Below are 21,424 nucleotides of genomic sequence, written 5' to 3' on the forward strand. Positions count from 1 at the left end.
AGTTCACTTCAGTTCAGTTGCTCAGTCAGGTCTGACTCTTTGTGACCCCATGGACTGCAGCACACCAGGCTTCCCTGTCCATCACCAACTCCAGGAGCTTACTCAAGCTCATGTCCATTGAGTCGGTGATGCTATCCAACCATCTCATCCTCTGTTGTCCCCTTCTCCTCCAGCCTTCAATCTTTCCCAGCATCAGGATCTTTTCCAGTGAGTCAGTTCTTTGCATCAGGTGGCCAAAGTATTGGAGTTTCAGCTTCAGCATCAGTCCTTCCAATGAATACCTAGGACTGATCTCCTTTAGGATGGACTGGTTGGATCTCCTTGCTGTTCATGGGACTCTGAAGAGTTTTCTCCAACACCACAGTTCAAAAGCATCAATTCTTCAGTGCTCAGCTTTCTTTTTAGTCCAACTCTCACATCTATACATGATTATTGGAGAAACCATAGCTTTGACTATATGGACCTTTGTTGGCAAAGTAATGTCTCTGCTTTTTAATATGCTGTCTAGGTTGGTCATAGCTTTTCTTCCAAGGAGCAAGCGTCTTTTAATTTCATGGCTGCAATCACCATCTGCAGTGATTCTGGAGCCCCCAGAAATAAAGTCTGCCACTGTTTCCATTGTTTCCCCATCTATTTGTCATGAAGTGATGGGACCAGATGCCATGATCTTAGTTTTCTAAATGTTGAGTTTTAAGCCAACTTTTTCACTCTTCTCTTTCACTTTCATCAAGAGGCTCTTTAGTTCTTCTTCACTTTCTGCCATAGGGTGGTGTCATCTGCATATCTGAGGTTATTGATATTTCTCCCAGAAATCTTGATTCCAGCTTGTGCTTCATCTAGCCCAGCATTCGTCATGATGTACTCTGCATTTAAGTTAAATAAGCAGGGTAACAATATACAGCCTTGAGTTACTCTTTTCCCAAATTGGAAACAGTCTGTTGTTCCATGTCCAGTTCTAACTGTTGCTTCTTGACCTGCATACAGATTTCTCAGGAGGCAGGTCAGGTAGTCTGGTATTCCCATCTCTTGAAGAATTTCCCACAGTTTGTTGTGATCCACACAGTCAAAGGCTTTGGCATGGTCAATGAAGCAGAAGTAGATGTTTTTTTGGAACTCTCTTGTTTTTTCAATGATCCAGTGGATGTTGGCAGTATGATCTCTTGTTCCTCTGCCTTTTCTAATAGTGACTCTTACGTTTTGTATCTCCATATACAGCCTTAGCTCTGAACTCATCTATACAATGACACACTCAACATCTGCATTAGATGTCTAATCAATGTATCAACTTTAGTTACGTTCAAAACCAAAGCAAAACAAAACAACAGGGAAAATAAAGCCCTGTTCTTTCTCCAGTATACACTCAATTCACTTATCAACCTAGCTAAGCAACCATTAGTTCTCAGCTTAGTTACTCTAAAAACCATAGAGTACCTAGTCTCTACTTCTGTTCTGCCATTTTCCATTTACCCTAGTTCTGTTCTTCACAAGTAGCTCTCATGATCCCTCTAAATTAGAAACCATACTATGTAACTCCTCTGCTCAAAAATTTCTGGTGGTGTTCCATCACTTGGAATAAAACCCTAAGTATTTCCACAACCCGTAAAGCTGTGATCTGATCCCTGCTTATCTACTCAACTTCAACTGTCACCAACACATCACTCATGGACAGACCAGGCTAACTTATACCCCGGGCCTCTGTATCTGCTCTTCCCTCTGTCTGATGCAATGTAGCTATAGATGTCTGCATATTATTTTTCTCATTTCATTTAGGTCATCTTCTCTCAATTTTTAATCCTGATTTATTTTTCTCCACAATACTTAATACCACCATACATTCTGTTATATATTGATTTATTATCAAACACCTTAACTAGAATACAAGCTCTATGAGACCGTAGGATTTTTTTTTTAATCTGCTTGTTTACCCTCAGAACCTAGAACAGCACCTGAAACAGTAGATAACAAATGTTTGTAAAGGAAACTAGTAAACAAAGGAGCATGTGTATAGTTTGATTATGAATGTGGTTTAATGATCCTAGGTTAATACATAATCCAAAAGAGCAAAAACCTGTTTTGGGGTATTCATTACTCACTTTTCGTTGTTTTACAGAGTCCAATTTTATGAGCCAATATGAAGCCACTTTTGTTTTATGATACTTCCAGTTATCAATGATCTGTTTGAGGGAAGAAATATTAAGAAATTTAATGCAATTAATTTGTGAAATGAAAACACTATAATACTGTTTGAAATAAAGGATGCCTACTTTCATTAAAAAGAAAGAGTGCAAAGATTTTTTTAACATAAAGAAGCCATCTGAATTTAAAGTTTTTCTCTTCTTGCTGTAAAAAGCAAACAATCTTTAATTAATGAAACTCAAATGTCTTCAGGAATATAAGGACTGGGAAGAAGCCAAAAATATAGATTTTTCATTTTAATTCCAAGAACTGTATTTACAGCATCATTCATAATAACAAAATATTGAATAGCACATTAGAAAATAGCTTATATATAATTAAGATTTTATTATCCCCTTTTATTTTTTGGTGCAAATATGCAAAATTTCTGAATATATATTCTAGTTATATACACTATAACAAATAGATTAAAATAGTTGCTGCATAAGTAAACATGTTGTAACTAACCTAATGTCTAATATATTATATCAAGTATATAAGCCTATACACATGTTCTTTACAGAAGAACCACAGTTATCCACAAACATTAGTTTTACTCCCAAATTATCTAATTTTTCATCTACCTGACTGAAAAATGTAGTATACAACTTACATTTAAGAAATATAAATAAAATGTCTGGTGCAAAAACACCACCTCTCCTCTATTGAATAAGATAACAATGTCAATAGAAATATATCTAGCATAATGTTTTACAACTAATGTTCATTTTTCTTCCTTCTCCCTTGATGTAACAAATAGCATCTCATTTGTAAACAAGATACCATTTTCACTTTTTAAAATATATATATAACAAACACAAAGCATAACATTTGGGGGTTTTGGTTATAACTATGATTGCAGAATACAAATTGCCATTATTGATTTTTAACTACGAAAGTCTTTTTTATTATTGTTTTTGGTTGTTTTGTTTCTAGACAGTGCTTTAGATAAGTCTGCTGCTGCTGCTCCTGCTAAGTCGCTTCAGTCGTGTCCGACTCTGTGTGACCCCATAGATGGCAGACCACCAGGCTCCCTCGTCCCTGGGATTCTCCAGGTAAGAACACTGAAGTGGGCTGCCATTTCCTTCTCCAATACGCTACTTCAAATACAACTAACGAAACAGCAAGAAACTCAAATCTAATTGTATAATACATTAATATCACAGATCGTCAGGATAGGTCTGCTGCTGCTGCTGCTGCTGCTGCTAGGTCGCTTCAGTTGTGTCCGACTCTGTGCGACCCCATAGACGGCAACCCACCAGGCTCCCTCGTCCCTGGGATTCTCCAGGCAAGAACACTGGAATGGGTTGCCATTCCCTTCTCCAATGCATGAAAGTGAAAAGTGAAAGTGAAGTCGTTCAGTCGTGTCCAACTCTTAGAGACCCGATGGATTGCAGCCCACCAGGCTCCTCCGTCCATGGGATTTGCCAGGCAAGAGTACTGGAGTGGGGTGCCATTGCCTTCTCCGCAGGATAGGTCTAAAGTACTGCTAAAAAGTGAAAAAAAGCCAACTGCATGGCTGTGGTTTCTATCCTACAACTGGCCACTAGATGGTGCCTTCTCCGGGTGAAAAACGAAACGAAAAAAAAAAAAAACAGAAAACATTCTATTACTGAGAAGTTATCTAAGAATGACAATTTGAAAGGATGTTTTAATGAAGAAATATCAATAGAACTTTGAGTGAAGAAATGCTATTTCGCTCGAATATTTTAATATCTTGGACCTTCTTTCTAAATCAGGAGTAAGTTACATACTTAAATGTGACTTTTAGGACTCTGCCATTTCAGAACGTTCCACTGGGTGGCGCAAATGCATATGTAACAAGAAAACGTAAGCCATTTCAAAATTCGACTAATACCATTCAAGGTATCATATTCAAATATTTACTTCATGCCCATGGCCCACTCTTTTCCTTATTATCTCATTCCATATTAAATCTTTTAAAATCTTTATAGAAGCAAGCTTAACTTGATGTGTCTTTAATCATTAAGAACAAATAACTATTTAACACTAATTATTTTCAACTTGATGAAGCATCATTAAAATAGGACTATACACTAAAAGATACTTTGCATTGCTGATTATAAATGTGATCTAATTGCTCATGAATCATAATAATTCAAATAACCTCTGTATCTTCTAAAGCTTGTGGAGGTCATTTAAGTTTACTATGTCACTGAAGATAATGACATCAGGAAATAAATCTTAATATTTTAAGAAGAAGAATAAAAATGTATGAGCTCCTTGGAATTTTATATACATCAAATACTCACATCTTCTATCAGAATTAATGATTCTGCATCTGATTTTCCTGGAAACCGGATCTTCATATCCTTGAGAACAAATAAGGTCTGACTTGTTAGATCATCTTCTTGATCTTTTGGTCTCAGTTTCCGCAAAGACTCACTCTTAAATTTGAAAGAATACAGATATTTGGAGGGGGTCTTATTTCACTGTGTCACTATAATCTAAAAGATTTTTCTAGGTAAAAACGATGCACTTTCAATTGAAAAAATAATGATGAAAAAGGAAGAAAATAATGTTTTTGCATTTGTTCTTAGCATTAAAATCTTAGGATTAAATGGATATGATTTCCCAATAGTGTCTTTCATGCTTCCACACAGTTGCATTTTATGCAGCTCAAAATACCAAAACAAAAATGAGTGTTTAAAAAAGTTTCATTTTCTACATATATCTCAGGCAATTCGTGATTAGCAAAAAAAAAAAAAAAAGAAAGAAAGAAACTTGTTACCAAGTGAAATTCATTCACTTATACTTTTCAGACTCTTTCCTTTGGAAGCATATCCACATTAAATAAACAAATTAAATAAGTCATTGGTCTATGTAGACGAACATGGATGTATCTACTGAGTTGGCCAACAAGTTCATTTGGGTTTTAAACCTTATTGAACTTGTTGGTCAACCCAATATTTGATCATTTGTTGCAAAAAAATTCACTGACTTCCTCAATACTGAATCTCTAGGATCTTTGCTAAAGGAGGAAATATTATATATATGTATATATATAATACTGTATGCTAATTTAATATACAGAAAACATTATTTAAAATTCCATACTTCAGTGTTCTAAAGATAATTTACCAATAGTTAATTTTTTAACTTATTTATCAATAGTCCCATTAAGGAAAATGTTCCATAAAACAAAATTCCCCAAATTCAGACACACTGTACAATCAATGCAAAATTACCCTACTCCATGAGCAAATGGAAAATAAATACATTCTCAGTGTTCATCCTCAAGTTCTGTGATATAGTGAAGCCAGCCTTTCAAGAATCCATACTTGGTTATAGGTGAAGAAAGAGGAATAATCCAAATTCCAGGAGACCATGAGTTGAATAGAAAGGATTTGATGTTCAATCTATCCTCCTCCCAGCTAATCCCTCTGCTACCTAAATCCTGAGTACAGTGCTCATCGCAGGGGAGCAAAACAGAAGACTTACCGTCAGAGAGTCAGAGGAGCTGGCATCATTACTTTGAGGCAGATGCCTCGTGTAGGAGGAGGCACGGTTTAAAGAATGTGACCGAGACCCTGAAATCGGCCGGGATGCTGATATCACTTGTTGAGCAGAAAAGGGGCGGATGTCTGCACAAGATGGTGACTGAGAAGAGATGGACCGAGGACAACTGACTGAACGCCTTATGGAGCCTACGGATGATGAAGAAAAGGGATCACACAGTGGCAGAGTTAGTAGAAGTCCTCCACTGTATTGTATCTATACAAACTAATGATTAGTAGGGTGACTTCTTGTTGTTAGTTCCTAAGTCATGTCTGACTCTTTGTGACCCTATGGACCATAGCCCACCAATCTCCTCCATCCATGGGATTTTCCAGGCTAGAACACTGGAGTGGGTTGCCATTTCCTTCTCAGGGGATCTTTCCAACCCAGGGATCGAATCCACATCTCCTGAATTGGCAGGCGGGTTCTTTACTGCTGAGCCACCAAAGAAGCCCTAGAAGGGTGGCAGTGTCAAAGCATCGGCATCATCATGAGAATATAAATTTGGAGTTATTTATTCGATTTAAACAGTGAACATAGTGCAGAAACCCTGTCATGTATAAAGAATGGCTCTTGTGAGAATAATACTTAAACAGTACTTTAGTGTTCTATTCTTGAAACTTGACAAAAGGACCAGAAGAACAGAAAGCTAACATGTATGGAACACAGTCTACAAACCAGGCATCATGCTAGGTGGTACTGCTAGGTGGTACACTATTATCTTTGTTCTCACAGAAACCCTCTGAAGTACAAATCTCTATCATGTGGAGACTCAGAGAAAGAACTTGTCACATGACAAGAAGATTGCCAGGTTCAGTTCTAAATCCTGACTTAATGCCAGCATGCTCCCTTTTTCTATAATGTAGACTGGTCACTTATTAGAATCTGTGCAGATGTTAGAAACAGAATATTTTACAGCAGGATTCACAGGGGAAAATTAATAGGGGAGAATGGTCAGGATAAATGGATGTTATCAAATTTAGGGCCCATGAAAATAAAATAATAATAATAATGTATGATTGCATGCTCAGTCATATCTGACTCCTTGCGACCCCATGGACTGTAACCTGCCATGGAATTTTTCTGGCAAGAATACTGAAGCGGGTTGCCATTTCCTACTTCAGGGGATCTTCCCAAACCAGGGATTAAACTTGCATCTCTTGCGGCTCCTACATTGGAGGGTGGGTTGATTATCACTGCACCACCTAGGAAGGATGCAATTATTGCAATAATAATAATATAACAGAAGAAAAACAAAGATTATATAGCTGGTTATTATAAGAGCAGTACTAGACAGACAAGTCCTTATTCACAGGACAGACGAATTTTAAAAATTAGATTTAAATTACCATAGTAAAATATTTAAATGAAGAAAAAAATGTCTGGATCAATGATTGTTATCAGAACAACTAGCAAAAATCATAGAATATCTTCTATGCTTGTACAAATTGAGAACATTTAAAGGGAGAACCAATTATTCTTGACAATTTTTAATGCCTGACACAAAGAAATAGAACATTATTCAATACTATGAACAGCTATAACTTTTCTAGCACATATGTGCTATATACCCTCTGTTGTATATTTTCTCTCTGCTTAGGAAATATATCACTCTTCATTAATTAAATAATTTTATAAAACTCACATAAAGGCAGGTTCAATACCCAAATATTTCTCTTCAATAGCTGAAAAAAATGTAAACCTTTATAAAGGCAATGGACTTGAGCCTTATATTTAGAGATGTAGTTCTAAAGGATATTTTGAATTGATGATAAGTCTAATAGTCCTATTTACTTCTGCAGAGTATAAAAAAGTATACTCATTCAAGCTATAAAAGATGTCAAACAAACAAACAAAAAAGCTTCCATTTGTTCCAGCTGTTAATCTCCTTCTGAAAGTCAAACTAGTTTTTGAAAGAATGGCACTTCTGGAAAGGGCTGTGTGGGAAACACACCATTGGTCAATCTTCTCCTAAGGAATACTCATAAAAAATGCACTAATATGTACACCTTGGCCCTCTTTCTTCAAGGGCTTATGATGATGGTTTGGATAGATATAATCTGATTATAGCTGCAGAAGGAAAACAAGACTTTCTCTTGAATCACAAGAGATTTTCATTTTTTCTTCTGCATACATTAGAATTCAGACAGAATAACTAACCAGTTAGATGTGTCAATGATATTTAGGTAGACTAACAAAAAATGGTTGAAACTTTCAGGCATAAATTATCTGAGAAAAAATACTTCATATAGTTTTGCATAGGACTACCATATATCAAATCAAAATATATCCTTTGGTACTGTAACAAGTTTAAATTACCTATATTAACCCTCTACAACAGAAAGCATTGTACATAATCTGAATTTTTATCCTCAGTTATCAACATCTCTTTGGAGAGAAAATTCAAAGAAGGCTTGTGGCCATAACATTCCTTAGTGTAAGATTAAATAGAGAATATAAGAAATTGAAACCTTTGCTGCAATTCTTAATGGCTACAAAAACAAAATACAACTAGTAAGGAGAAAGGTGTTAATTGAATTAGACAAGCTTTAAAATGTGAATTTATACTTAAAAACACTTTTAGTATACTCTTTGTCTAATCTCAATTTATTAAAACTACTGGTCTTAGAAGAAAAAAGAATCTGAGTACAAGAACCCTAGTAGTTTTTCTCATCCCTATTCCATCCTCTGTCAGTTCATGCTGTTAGGGATATACACATTAGCCTATAGGAAAGGGGCTCCAAAACCAATTAAATCTGGGCAGAACAATGTCAGCTTCCAAAAGAGAAACAGAGCCATACTTACACAGAGACATACTGAAAGTACTTAAGGAGTCCTTAAGATAAAGGAAATAATGGATAAAAGAGTTTACAAACTCTGAAACAGGTGCTCAATAAACATACATTAAAAGAGTAAATAAAAAATGAAATGTAATACACTACTTCCCCTCAAAACATACACGCTCTCAAAGACAGGAAGTATTTTTATGGAATAATTTGAAAGTAAAAGAAAGATCATTAAAAATCTTCATATATTAATTCTGCATTGCTTATGCATTTTTCCCATAAATATGGGTGGCCGAGTTTATCAGGAAACTACCATAGTAAGCCATTGCTGGAGCCAGAGCAGCAGAGGCTCAGAAATGTGTTTACTGAGTGACTGAACCAGCCCCTTTGTGGAGCTCTGGGACAGTGGAGGACAAGGCAGTCAGAGAGATGAGTGACAGAGGCTAAGAGAAGTCCTGCATTGCAGACAACATCAGGAAGGGGTATCCGACTGAGCCTGGGCAACACCAACACCAAGCTGGACATCTGGGGATGAAAGAGGAATCACAGACACAACACTGGACATCTGGGATTGAAAAAGGAATGAGAGAGAGAGCAAATGGGGAAAGAAATAAAGGAAGAAAGCAGAAAACGGCAGCAGGAAAGAAGGAAACAGAGGAGCTGGTTGGTTCTTCTCCTGAATACTTCCTGAACACTGAAGTCCTGACTGAAGTGCTTACCCATGATGAAAATGAGAGGGAACAAAACTTCAACTCTTTCACAGTTGTGTGGCTCACAGATACACTCAAGTCAAATACCTAGAGAGACACACACGTTTTTTGAAACAGGGGAGAATATAAAACAAAACAAATGACAGAATGGGGAACGGAATGAGAGGATATTGGGGCTTACAAGAGAATGCCATCAGCAGACCAACCATGAGGCACAGTGTCAAAGACTCATGCAGAAATTTAGGACGTAACGAAGACTTTGAAATATGGAACAAAAGACTGCAGAGATCCTTAAGTCAAACCCCTTTTGTTTTCCATTTGCAGACCCCGAAAGGGTTTGTGGGATCCAGACCTAACTGAGGTCTTGCTGGGGAAGGAAGTGGGGTAGAATCTAGGTCTCCTCACACAGATTGGTTCATTTGGCCCAAGGTCTTTTATTGAGTTCAGTGATTTCCGGTCCATACTTTTTCACGTAAAAACTAAGCTAGCAGAATTTAACTTACTGGATGGTTGGATTAATTTGTAGTGGTTGGACTGTTTAAGATTATATGTAACTTGCTTCTCTCTTTTCTTGCTTTGGTACTCGTCTTTCTCATTTTCGTCGGATTCTGAAGAGCTGTTGCTACTGCCATAGCTGCTATCGCTGCTGTAGTACTTCTGTCTTTTCATTATCTCGGTGCTCTCAGGCATGGAAGACAGGGGCTAAAATGGAAGGAAATGTTTATTTCGTTAGAATTCAGAAAGTCTTACGCACATGATTAGTTTAGTATTTCTAGTTTCCCACTTGGCAAAGAGATGAGGAAAAAGTGGAAAAGGTGGCAGATTTTATTTTCATGGGCTTCAAAATCACTGCAGGTGGTGACTGCAGACATGAAATTAAAAGACGCTTGCTTCTTGGAAGAAAAGCCATGACAAACCTAGATAGTGTATTAAAAAGCAGAGACATCACTTTGCTGACCAAGGTCCATAGAGTCAAAGCTATGGCTTTTCCAATAGTCGTGTACGGATGTGAGAGTTGGACTATAAAGAAGGCTGAGTGCTGAATAATTGATGCTTTTGAACTCTGGTGTTGGAAAAGACTCGTGAGAGTCCCTTGAACTGCAAGGAGATCAAACCAGTCAATCCTAAAGGAAATCAACCCTAAATATACATTGGAAGGACTGACGCTGAAGCTGAAGCTCCAGTACTTTGGCCACTGATGTGAAGAGCCAACTCATTGGAAAAGACCTTGATGCTGGGAAAGATTGAGGTCAGGAAGACAGAGGGTGAAATGGTTGGATGGCATCACCAACTAAATGGACATGAGTTTGAGCAAACTGCGGCAGATAGTGAATGACAGGGAAGCCTGGTGTGCTGCAGTCCACTGGGGTTGCAAAGAGTAAGACTCAGAGGCTGACCAACAAAATGTTCAAAGTCGCTCAGTAAATGTGTATATGTGTATGCATGCATGTGAGTTTGTGAGAGAGAACGGAAGAGGAGAGAAGGAATAAAAAAAAAATCAAAAGAGGCAAAAAACAAAATAAGAAGGCAGCAGTCCGATAAGCCATTGTAAGTAAGATAATTCACTATAAACAAAACAGGCCACATCTAAAAACAGTCTATGAGCCTATCCATTTGAATAGTGTGCAACAAGAAGCAAGATATTCCTCACATGTCTAACTTCATTATGGACACTTTAAGAAACAAAATTTTTAGTTAGGTTTCCACGTTCCAAATTGGCTCATGTCTTTTCTTGGAGGATTCCTACCTTTGACACATAGGATCTGGTCATAATGGAACAACATTGCTTTTCATTGCCCACACTACATTTTAAAAGGAGATATAATATAAAAAACTTCAGTATTACATAATTTTTTAAGAAAATAAGTGCTATGTAGATGGATAAGTTTGTAAAGATTCAAAATGCCATGATATCATGTTCCAGTATCTCTATCAGAATCACTTGTTGCTGAATCTCGCAGTCAATGTGTTTCCAATGATGCCAGCTGAAGGAATAAAATGCAAGGGAAGTGGAACATCTTCACTTCAGAAAGAACGTGCACAGCCAAGTAGAGTAACACGGTTTCGTAACCTAGTCATTTTAAGAGACAATTAAATGTGCTATATGCCTCTTATTCCTGCTAGGGAAGGTTCGTGCAGTTGGATACTAGTTTCTTGTTCTCTGTTAAATCAAACAAAAATGTTTTGATGTTAGCATACACTGTAATGAAGTCCTTGGTTACCCTGGGATTTCATGGAAATGGGGTATGTCCTCTCATGTAGCAGTGTAGGATGGAAAGATAAAGAAAGAAAAAGCATTTCACAAAGTGCCTAGAATACATAGTAAGCCAAAGCACAGTCTTAAAGTCGCTGTCTTAGCAAAGGATGAAAAAGAAAGCAGGGAATTAATTTAATATACTAAAATACCAACTCGTATTTAAGATACGTTCTTCTTTTGATAGTCTAATATTTACTGAGAGCTAACAATGTTCAAAGGGATACACAGAAAAACATTTACCAGTAACACAATCATCAAACATTTTGATAGTCTTGGGGAATATGAATTCTAGAGAAAGGATGTTTCTTCAGAAGTGTTGTAGCATACCCAGAAGAAACAATGGCACAATGAAGCTTGCTAGTAGTACCTTCCTTCAAGTAGGCAAACAGCTTTAAAGTTTCTTAAGGAACTTGACTACATAATGAGTTATTTGAGTCCACAAAGAATCACAAACAGAAATGGACAGCTAAATCTTTGTTTCATACATGCATTTGGGACTAGTTAAAAACACATTGTTTAAGCAGTAATTAATAAGAAGTCATAGCAAATAAACTCCAAACAGTGCCTTAACTACAAAATGAAATCTGTAAACTGGTATTGAGTTCTAACATAAGCCATATCATTCATTTTATGTCCAACTGTATTACGAACTTGGTTGCATATTAAAAATATATAAATGGTATAAAGAATAATAAAACAAATACCAAATACATTCTACTTGACAGAAGAACAATGATAATACTTTATGTGATATTATTTATGTATATACAACTGAGTGAATAAGCATACCTTTATGTATTTAATAGCTAATTAATATTTCTTATATTCTTAAATAATTGAAACTTTGTTTCTCCTAGTACCAGTTTCATTTAACCTTGAATACTTTCAATTATTCTACCAGTAAATACACTGGAAATCAATATTTGGCGTGTGGTAACATCCCTCTAAAAAGGAAAGGCCATTTTGAAATTTAGGACACTCCAGACCCTCGGTGTACAGGATGCTAGAAGTTTTTAAAGTACTTTTATTTCAGATTTATTATGCAACTTTCAGTACTTCAAAATATTTCTAGTGTTAATAACTACAGAAATCAATCATTTCATTTCATTTCAAGAAATACATTGTTGTGCTGTGCTATGTGCCAAGCTGTTTTAGTCATGTCTGACTCTTTGCAACCCCATGGACTATATATAGCCTGTCGGGCTCCTCTGTCCATGGGATTCCCCAGGCAAGAATGCTGGAGTGGGTTGCCATTCCCTTTTCCAGGGGAATCTTCGCAACCCAGAGATTGAATGTGTGTCTCTCATGTCTCCTTCATTGGCAAGCGGGTTTTTTATCCCTAGTGCCACCATTGTTAGCCCCTACTATTTGCCTGGAATAAGAGGGGTTGAGAAATACACAGTGTGAATTCTGTCCTCTTGGAGGTAATATTTTTATTTGGATAAGTCTTATTTGACAAAGTTAAACAAACTTATAAGACAGTAGAAGGGTGACCTAAAGCCTTTGTATTTTCGGATCTTCCACAAATATTGCGCACCCAGGTTGCCTCACATCTGGTTTGCCAAATTGCTAAATAATTAATATAAAAAGTTTAGAAACTTCCCTATATTTTCCCAAATGAAACAATAACATGAAGGTATTCACTTTTACTCATACTCTAAAAATATATTTGTTCCAAAGGAATTATCAACAACATTTAGAACTATCTACAGTTCTTTAATAGAGAGCACATAATTCAAAAGAACAATGCCTGACATTCATGTTTCTGGTCTTCACCAGATACATATCTTTCACCAGGTTCGTCTTGTACCCATTTACTCTCCAAGAATCTTTCACTTGAGTCATACCAAATTCCTTGTTGTTTTTCCAATACTGTATGCAGTGTTATATCTCCACGTTTGTTCTACCATAACTGTCTTTCTACCCTTCTTGTATGTTTAGGGAACTACTCAAGAAGCAATTCAAATGGTGCTTCCTTTATGAAGCCATCCATAGTCTACCAGTCCCTTTCTTCTCTATGTTGCTGTAGCACTTCTCACCCTCTTAATTGCAGTACTTGCCACAATATACCTTGGTTTTTGGTTCACCTATCTGCCCTTCCACTAGTCAACAAGGTCCCTGTGGACACATCCAACAAATTTAACTAATGGTTTTGAGAAGCTACTAAGTGCCAGATGCTATGCTAGATGCTAGAGGTGTAAAGGTGAAATATACCTCCTATCTTTAAGGAACTCACAAGCTCATACTAAGGCAAATATACAATCTTTTGTCGCAACTGTTTTATAAAAGTGTCATTTGTGTTACAGCATTAGAAGGAGAGGACAGAAGGTCTAGATCTAATAAGAGGCATGTGGGGAAGATTTCACAACAGCAGCTGGATTAGGAGGGGGACTTTAGTCAATCAAGCAGTGAATCAATAATTTTTTTAATAAGCAGACATTCCAGGCATGTAACAAAAATCATGAATGCATGACAGAGCAGGATATCTGTGAGGATGAAGTGATAGTTTCAGTACAGCTCAAATGTAAAGCGGAAAAAAAGTGAAATGAAAATCTTTCCAAGATTTTAGGAATTCAAATTTCCTACTTTACTTGCAAAGCCTTTGACATATAACAAAAGAACATGTGGATGAAGTACAGAGCAGATGAAGGTAGAGCAAACACTTGCCTATTTCTGCCAGCATGGTAGATTTCTATGTATTCTTAGAAACTTTAACTGTTTTACCTTACACAAATTTAATATTGCAGGGCTAGTAAAAATGGGGTTCCTCATTAGTATCTCTAGAGTCATGATTTGTCCTATCTAAAATGCTACACATCTCTGAAAATTATATGTCTGGAGATATAAAGAAAGCTTAGTACCGAGTATATAATGATGGTACCAGTTCTAGGTCTCATTTGACCCTGACTCTTAGGGCTTTCACTTGATTAAGGATAGAATTAGAAAACGAGAAGAACTAACAAAATGAAGCTTCTCCTAAATACAAGATAATGTCATCTAATTCTATAGTCCACAAAGTTTCTTTAAAGTGGCATCAGTCATTCACAGAGTCAGAAAAATGAAAAGAAAATCAACTGTCCATAGAAGAGTCTACTTTGATAGGAAGTAAGGGAGAAGGTACCTTTGGTCCTCGAGACTTGGTAGTTTTGCCCATCAGCTTTTCATCATCAATTTCACATTGTTCCAGAAGATCCAAAATGTCTTCCTCCTTAAAAAAAAAATTTAATTAAAATCATGATCACTAATGGACTCCAGAATTTTTCCAAGTTCATCAGTCTTGGTGTACAGTAAAGATTCTGAAAACTATTTAACAAAGATTGTTCAGATCAAATGAGAAATAAAGGATCATGGCAAACTCTTGAAAAAACTTTCACTAAAATCTGGTAATAACAATAGTACCAAGCTGAAAATATTATGTATTGATAATCATAAACAATATATCCTTATGAAAACATAAATTATTAGCCTCCAATTAAAATAAATAAATTTAAATTTTAAAAAATAAAAAATAAATATGCAAAGAAAAATAAAGTTTAAAAAAAAGATCTTGGAATACAATACTTAAATAAATTAGCCTATTGGATACTTTAAAATTTCTAAAAGTTCACTCTGATTTCTCTAGACCACAATTTCATCAATCATTTCCATATTGATTAGTGTAAAATAAAATTACAACTTTAGACAGAACACTGACTACTGGCCTAATAGGTTCATTTAGAACAATCCAATGTTAGTATTTAGGTAACTAACACAATTTAATGAAACTCAAATTTTTAACTATTGAACAAGAACATCTTTAGAACTTTATGAAAGGTTTTCATTCTATAAGCCTAATTATCTTCTCTTATACTCTTCAAGAGTCACTTTGAAGTCAAAGGGTAACATTATGAAAACACAGGAGCAACAGGGGTATAATAGCTATACTAAAAAGTGGCACAGTCAACTGCTTTCATTATTTATTCAACATATAAAATACCATATCTTCACTTATATATTTATGATTTATATTTGTGTTTCTTTTTTTTTTAAAGGGGGGTTAAAAGAAACTAGAAATCTCACTGTGCAATGGAAATCCATTAAAAAGGTCACTCTTCATCCCAACCTAAGATTTAGTTATTAAAATACCAAAAGATTCTTGTTATAAAGCTTTGATTAAACAACAATCCTACAATGAATTCTAAAGACAGCAGTACACAACAGTTAAAAAGTAAGGAGTTCCACTTTTGTTAGGAGAAATAAGGTCATATAGACAATATTTTCATCATAACAGCTAAAAAAAGATGATAAACTAAGTAATCATACTTTTTAAGACATCAGAAAACTATGGATAAATGTAATGTAAAAGGAATTATACCAGAGAGGGAAAAGTGTTCCCTAAGTGAGCAGAGATAAGTGGCCACTTTCCACTGTGGGGTCATTTGTCAAGCTCAACAGTTGAGCAGAGATTCAGTTCAGTTCAGTTCAGTTCAGTCACTCAGTCATGTCCGACTCTTTGCGACCCCGTGAATTGCAGCACGCCAGGCCTCCCTGAGCAGAGATTAGGTCTATAATAAGCATAGAGACTCTGCAAGGATAAACAGAATCTAGTGGAATTTTATAATGTCATGTGGGCTAGTGAGACACCTAGAAGAGCCTCACAGACCTGGTTCTCTTGACCTTCTGCCTCTCCAACAGCAATTTTAGCTGAGTATATAGTGGAATAGGAGGATAGAGGCATGGATAGAAAACCAGAAACACTTCTCTATAGTCTTGAAATTACTAGATACCAGTAGAGAATGAAGCCTGTAATCGACTGAATAGATATCACGCACAAGGTGCTTGAAACCATAGGTAAACTAAAGCAAACCTTTTGCAATGCAGCCTGAGCCTCAGTTCAACTTTTTTTCTTTTCTTACTTCATATTTAGTTGAAATATATTTGACATATAACATTGTGTAAATTTACGGGAGACAAAATGTTGACTTGATACCTTTATACATTTAACATGATTGCTGTTTTAGTAATAGTTAGCTCCTTTGTCACATCATATAATGATCATTTCTTTTTTGAGACTGAGATAATTAAGTAATGTTTGATAATTACGATACAATATTGTTGTCTATATTCACTCTACTGAGCATTAGATCTCTAGGGCTTATTTACTTCTAGTTACAAGACTGTAACCTTAAACAGTATTTCTCCTACTCCACCATACCCCAGCCCTAGTAACCACCATTTTACTCTTTGTGTTATGCTTCTGTCTGTTTTGGATCCCATATCTAAGTGATATCATACAGGATTTGTCTTTCTCTGTCTGACTTATCTCACTTAGTATAATGTCCTCAAGGTCCATCCACATTGTCACAAATAGCAGGATTTCCTTCTTTCTCATGGCTGAGTAATATTCCATTTATATACACACCACATCCTCTTTATCCACTCATCCACTGACAGGCACTTACGTTGTTTCCATAACTTGGCTAGTGAGAATTATGCTGCAATAAACATGGGAGTGCATTTGTCTCTGATATCCTGTTTTCATTTCCTTTGCGTAAATACTCAGAAATGGAAATGCTGGATCACATAGTAGATCTAATTTTAATTTTTTGAGGAACTTCTGTATTATTTTCTTTAGTGGTTGAACAAATTTACATTCCCACCAATGGATTATAAGAGTTCCCATTTCTCTGCATTCTTTCCAACACTTGCTACCTCTAATCTTCTTGATAATAGCCATTCTAACAAGTGTGAGGTGATATCTCACTGTGGTTTTGATTTAAATTTCCCTGATGATTAGGGATGCTGAACATCTTTCTATGTACCTGTTGGCCACTGGAATATCTTCTTTGGAAAGCTGTCTATACTTAGTCCCTCTGTTCATTTTTAACCAAGTTGTTTATTTGTATGTGTGTTATGGAGTTGTATGAGTTCTTTACAAATTTTAGATATTAACTCTTTCTCTTATATATGGTTTGCAAAAATTTTCTCCCATTCTATAGGTGGGCTTTTCATTTTGTTGATTGTTTCTTTTGGTGTGCAGAAACGTTTAAGTTTGATACAGTTCCCACTGTTGATTTTTTTGCTTTTGCTCAACTTTTCTTTGCCTCAAAGAGCAATCCCTTGACCTAGCACCCTGAAATAAGACATAAATGTCTTCTTTTGAACAAAATAGTATCAGTTCAATTTTGATGATTTTTAACAATGTCTGTAGAATAAATGAAAATTATAGGACATTCAAACTAACTGAAAAATGTGATCCACAATTAAAAGGGAAAATCATCAATAAAAGCAAGTCCATAAATGATCCAGATGTTAAAATTAACAGACAAGGATTTTAAAATAACTTATATACATATTAAATAAAATTGATAAAAACAAAATGAATAAAAGATGCAAACTTTTAATAGAGAAACAGAATTCAAAAAGCCAAATGGACATTCTTGAGTTGAAAAATATAAGAAGTGATTGGATAGCCTTACTGGTATACCGAATTCAGCAAAGACACATCAATAGAAATCATCCAAACTGAAGGACAGAGAGAAAGAGAGAGAGAAGGAAAACAGAACATAATATCAAAGATACAGTTTGTCCCTTAGTATCTATGGGGGTTGGCTCCAGAACCTCCTGCAGATATCAAAATCTATAGATGCTCAAGTTCCTCATACAAAATGGTGCAATATTTACATATGACCTACAAAAATTCTCCTATATATTTTAAATCAGCTTTAGATTACTTAAAATACGTAATACAAACTAAATGCCATATGCTGCTACTGCCACTGCTGCTGCTAAGTCGCTTCAGTTGTATCCAACTCTGTGCGAACCCACAGACAGCAGCCCACCAGGCTCCCCCATCCCTGGGATTCTCTAGGCAAGAATACTGGAGTGGGTTGCCATTTCCTTCTCCAATGCATGAAAGTGAAAAGTCAAAGTGAAGTCACTCAGTCGTGTCCAACTCTTAGCGACCCCCTGGACTGCAGCCTATCAGGCTCCTCCATCCATGGGATTTTCCAGGCAAGAGTACTGGAGTGGGGTGCCATTGCCTTCTCCAAAATGCCATATAAATAGTTACAAATAAAATGCTACGAAAGTAGTTGCTGGAGCATGCCAAATTCAAGCTTTGCTTTCCAGAACTTTCTGAAATTTTTTCCAAATATTTTAACCTACAATTGCTTGAATTCACAGATGCAGAATCTGTGAATACAGAAGGCCAATTGTATGTGAGATGCTGTCAAATAATCTAATTTGTGCAAGAGAGTCCCATAAAGAGACAATATACAAAATAGCACAGCAAAAAATCTGAAGGAAAAACAAAAGGAAACCAATGAGAGAGATGAATCTACAGCTTCAAGAGGTCAAGAAAATTATGAGCAGTGTGAATAATAATAAAAAAAACCCCACAGACACATCAAGATCAAAATTCTGAAAATAAAGAAAAAGGCTGCCAGGAGAAAAACCCAACAACAACATATTACATTCAGATGTGCTGGGATTTAAAAAAAGAAGCGCCAACATAGAATTTTATACTCAAACTACAATTTTAAGTAAAGGCATAAATAAAAGACAATTGCAGACAAAAACCAAAACCAAGAAAAACAAACAAACAAACAAAAAAAAGCAGAAGACTCATCACCACTACACTCATGCTACAAGGAACATGAAATAATAGACTTCTTCAAACTGAAGGAAGACAAACCTTGTCAAAAGCATGAATATGCACAATAGAATGAAGAACACAAAAGGTAAATATGTAAGTAAACATGAGAAGTTATATAGGAAACATTAAAATCACTGAACGCTTAGGTAATAGTAACAATAATACATTTTGAGGCTTGCAACTTATGTAAAAGTAAAGTATATGATAACAGCACAAACTTTGGAAGGAGACACTAAATGAAACTAAACTGATATGGTCCTTATATAGTCTATGAAGTAGTAAAATATCAATTCAGGGTAAATTATTATGATTAAAGGATGCATACTGTAATTTCTTTTGAGAAAAAATCATATTATGATACCTATGGTTGATTCATGTTGAGGTTTGACAGAAAACAGCAAAATTCTGTAAAGCAATTGTCCTTCAATAAAAAATAAATCAATTAAAAAAATCATATCAGAGGTGGTCCTAAGATGGTGGAGGAATAGGATAGGGAGACCACTTTCTCCCTCACAAATTCATCAAAAGAACATTTCAACGCTGAGTGAACTTCACAAAACAACTTCTGAATGCTGGCAGAGGACATCAGGCACCCAGAAAAGCAGATCATTGTCTTCAAAAACAGGTAGGAAAAAATATAAAAGATGGAAAAAAAGAGACAAAAGAGGTAGGGAGGGAGCTCCGTCCTGGGAAGGGAGACTTAAAAGAGAGAAGTTTCCAAACACCAGGAAACACTCTTGCTCCTGAGTCTGTGGCGAGCCTTGGAAGCACAGAGGGCAACATAACAGGGAGGAAAAATAAATAAATAATTAAAAGCAACAGATTACTAGCCCAACGGTAACTCCCCCAGCGGAGAAGCAGCGCAGATGCCTGCATCTGCCACTAGCAAGCGGGGGCTGGGCAGGGAGGTGCGGACTGCAGTGCTTTTTCGGCGGCATGACCGATCGCAACCAGAGCGAACTAACTTGGGCTAGCAAACCAGACTGTGAGATAGCTACCACGTGAAAAACTCTAACATAAGACACTGCCAGGATCGTGCACAGAACAAAGGACGGAACAGAATTAGCCAGCTGCAGACCATCCCCCTCCGGTGATAGGCAGCCAGAGCTGGAAGGGCTGGAAGGGGGCAATCGCAGCCCCAGAGAAACTTCCAAACTGCAAGCAAGCTTCTTTGTTAACTAAGACTTCTTGGGGTTCTAGACAGTCACCATCTGCCTAAGAAGGGGCACCAGATGTACACCCAGAAAACTGAGCAGCAGGGACAGGAAATGCGATAAGTCGCAGTGACCGCGCTCGCCAAACACCCGAGCTGCTAGGACCTGGGAAGGGCACAAAACGCAGGCCCAACTGAGTCTGCACCTCTGAGGACTACCTGAGTGCCTGAGCCTGAACGGCTTAGACCGGGGAGATGCATGCAGCCCAGAGCCAGCCTCAGACGGTTCCTGGCAGAGCAACCTAGAGCCTGAGCGGTGTGCACCGTGAGCGGGCACAGGCCCAGCGTGGCTGACACACTACAAGCACATGCCAGTATTATTTGTTTGCAGCATCCCTCCCTCCCCACAGTGCGACTGAACAAGTGAGCCTAAAAAAAAAAAAAAAAAAAAAAGTGTCCACCACCATCCCCCTTGTGTCAGGGCAGAAAACAGACACTGAAGAAACCAGCAAACAGAAGAAGCTAAAACAGAGGGAACTGCCTTGGAAGTATAGATCTTAAGAAATATAAGCCAGACCAAGGAACTATCCGAAAATGAACTGACCCCACACTGCCCACAACACCACCTGAGAAAGTCCCAGATATACTTTTACTATTTTTATGATCATTCTTTTTCTGTTTGTTTTGGTTTTTTCTTCTTTTCTTTTTCCTTTTTTTTTATTTTTTATTTTAACATTTTTTAACTTTTAAGTTCTTAAAGCAAATGCCATATATATATATATATATATATTTTGTGGTTGTTGTTGCTTTTTTTAACTAATTCTTGTGACTTTTTTTTTTCTTCTTTTCTTTAATATTGTATTTTTGAAAATCCAACATCTACTCTAGATTTTTAATCTTTGCTTTTTGGTATTTGTTATCAATTTTGTACCTTTAAAAACACAATTTTCAGTACCCATTTTTACTTGAGAGCAAGATTACTGGCTTGACCACTCTCTCCTCCTTTGGACTCTCCTTTTTCTCCACCAGGTTGCCTCTGTCTCCTCCCTCCCCCTTCTCTTCTCTACTCAACTCTGTGAATCTCTGTGTGTTCCAGACGGTGGAGAACACTTAGGGAACTGGTTACTGGCTGGATCTGTCTCTCTCCTTTTCATTTCCCTCTTTTACCCTCCTGGCCACCTCTGTCTC

At 36.6% G+C, this 21,424-nt stretch overlaps 1 protein-coding gene across 5 annotated transcripts in view; it reads right to left on the reverse strand.

Annotated features, from left to right (window-relative positions):
* TTLL7 (tubulin tyrosine ligase like 7) overlaps positions 1–21,424 on the reverse strand; it is a 169,112-nt gene that overhangs the window by 41,174 nt on the left and 106,514 nt on the right. For all 5 annotated transcript variants that reach the window (XM_069596124.1, XM_069596133.1, XM_069596162.1 and 2 more), the window contains exons 14-18: positions 14,569–14,655; positions 9,694–9,892; positions 5,638–5,843; positions 4,449–4,583; positions 2,094–2,174 (exon numbers count right to left, since the gene is read on the reverse strand). In XM_069596124.1, coding sequence (XP_069452225.1) covers positions 2,094–2,174; positions 4,449–4,583; positions 5,638–5,843; positions 9,694–9,892; positions 14,569–14,655 — 708 coding nt within the window. The remainder of the gene's footprint in view (positions 1–2,093; positions 2,175–4,448; positions 4,584–5,637; positions 5,844–9,693; positions 9,893–14,568; positions 14,656–21,424) is intronic.

The sequence above is a fragment of the Ovis canadensis genome, chromosome 1 (genome assembly GCF_042477335.2).
Source record: "Ovis canadensis isolate MfBH-ARS-UI-01 breed Bighorn chromosome 1, ARS-UI_OviCan_v2, whole genome shotgun sequence".
NCBI classification, from domain to species: domain Eukaryota; kingdom Metazoa; phylum Chordata; class Mammalia; order Artiodactyla; family Bovidae; genus Ovis; species Ovis canadensis.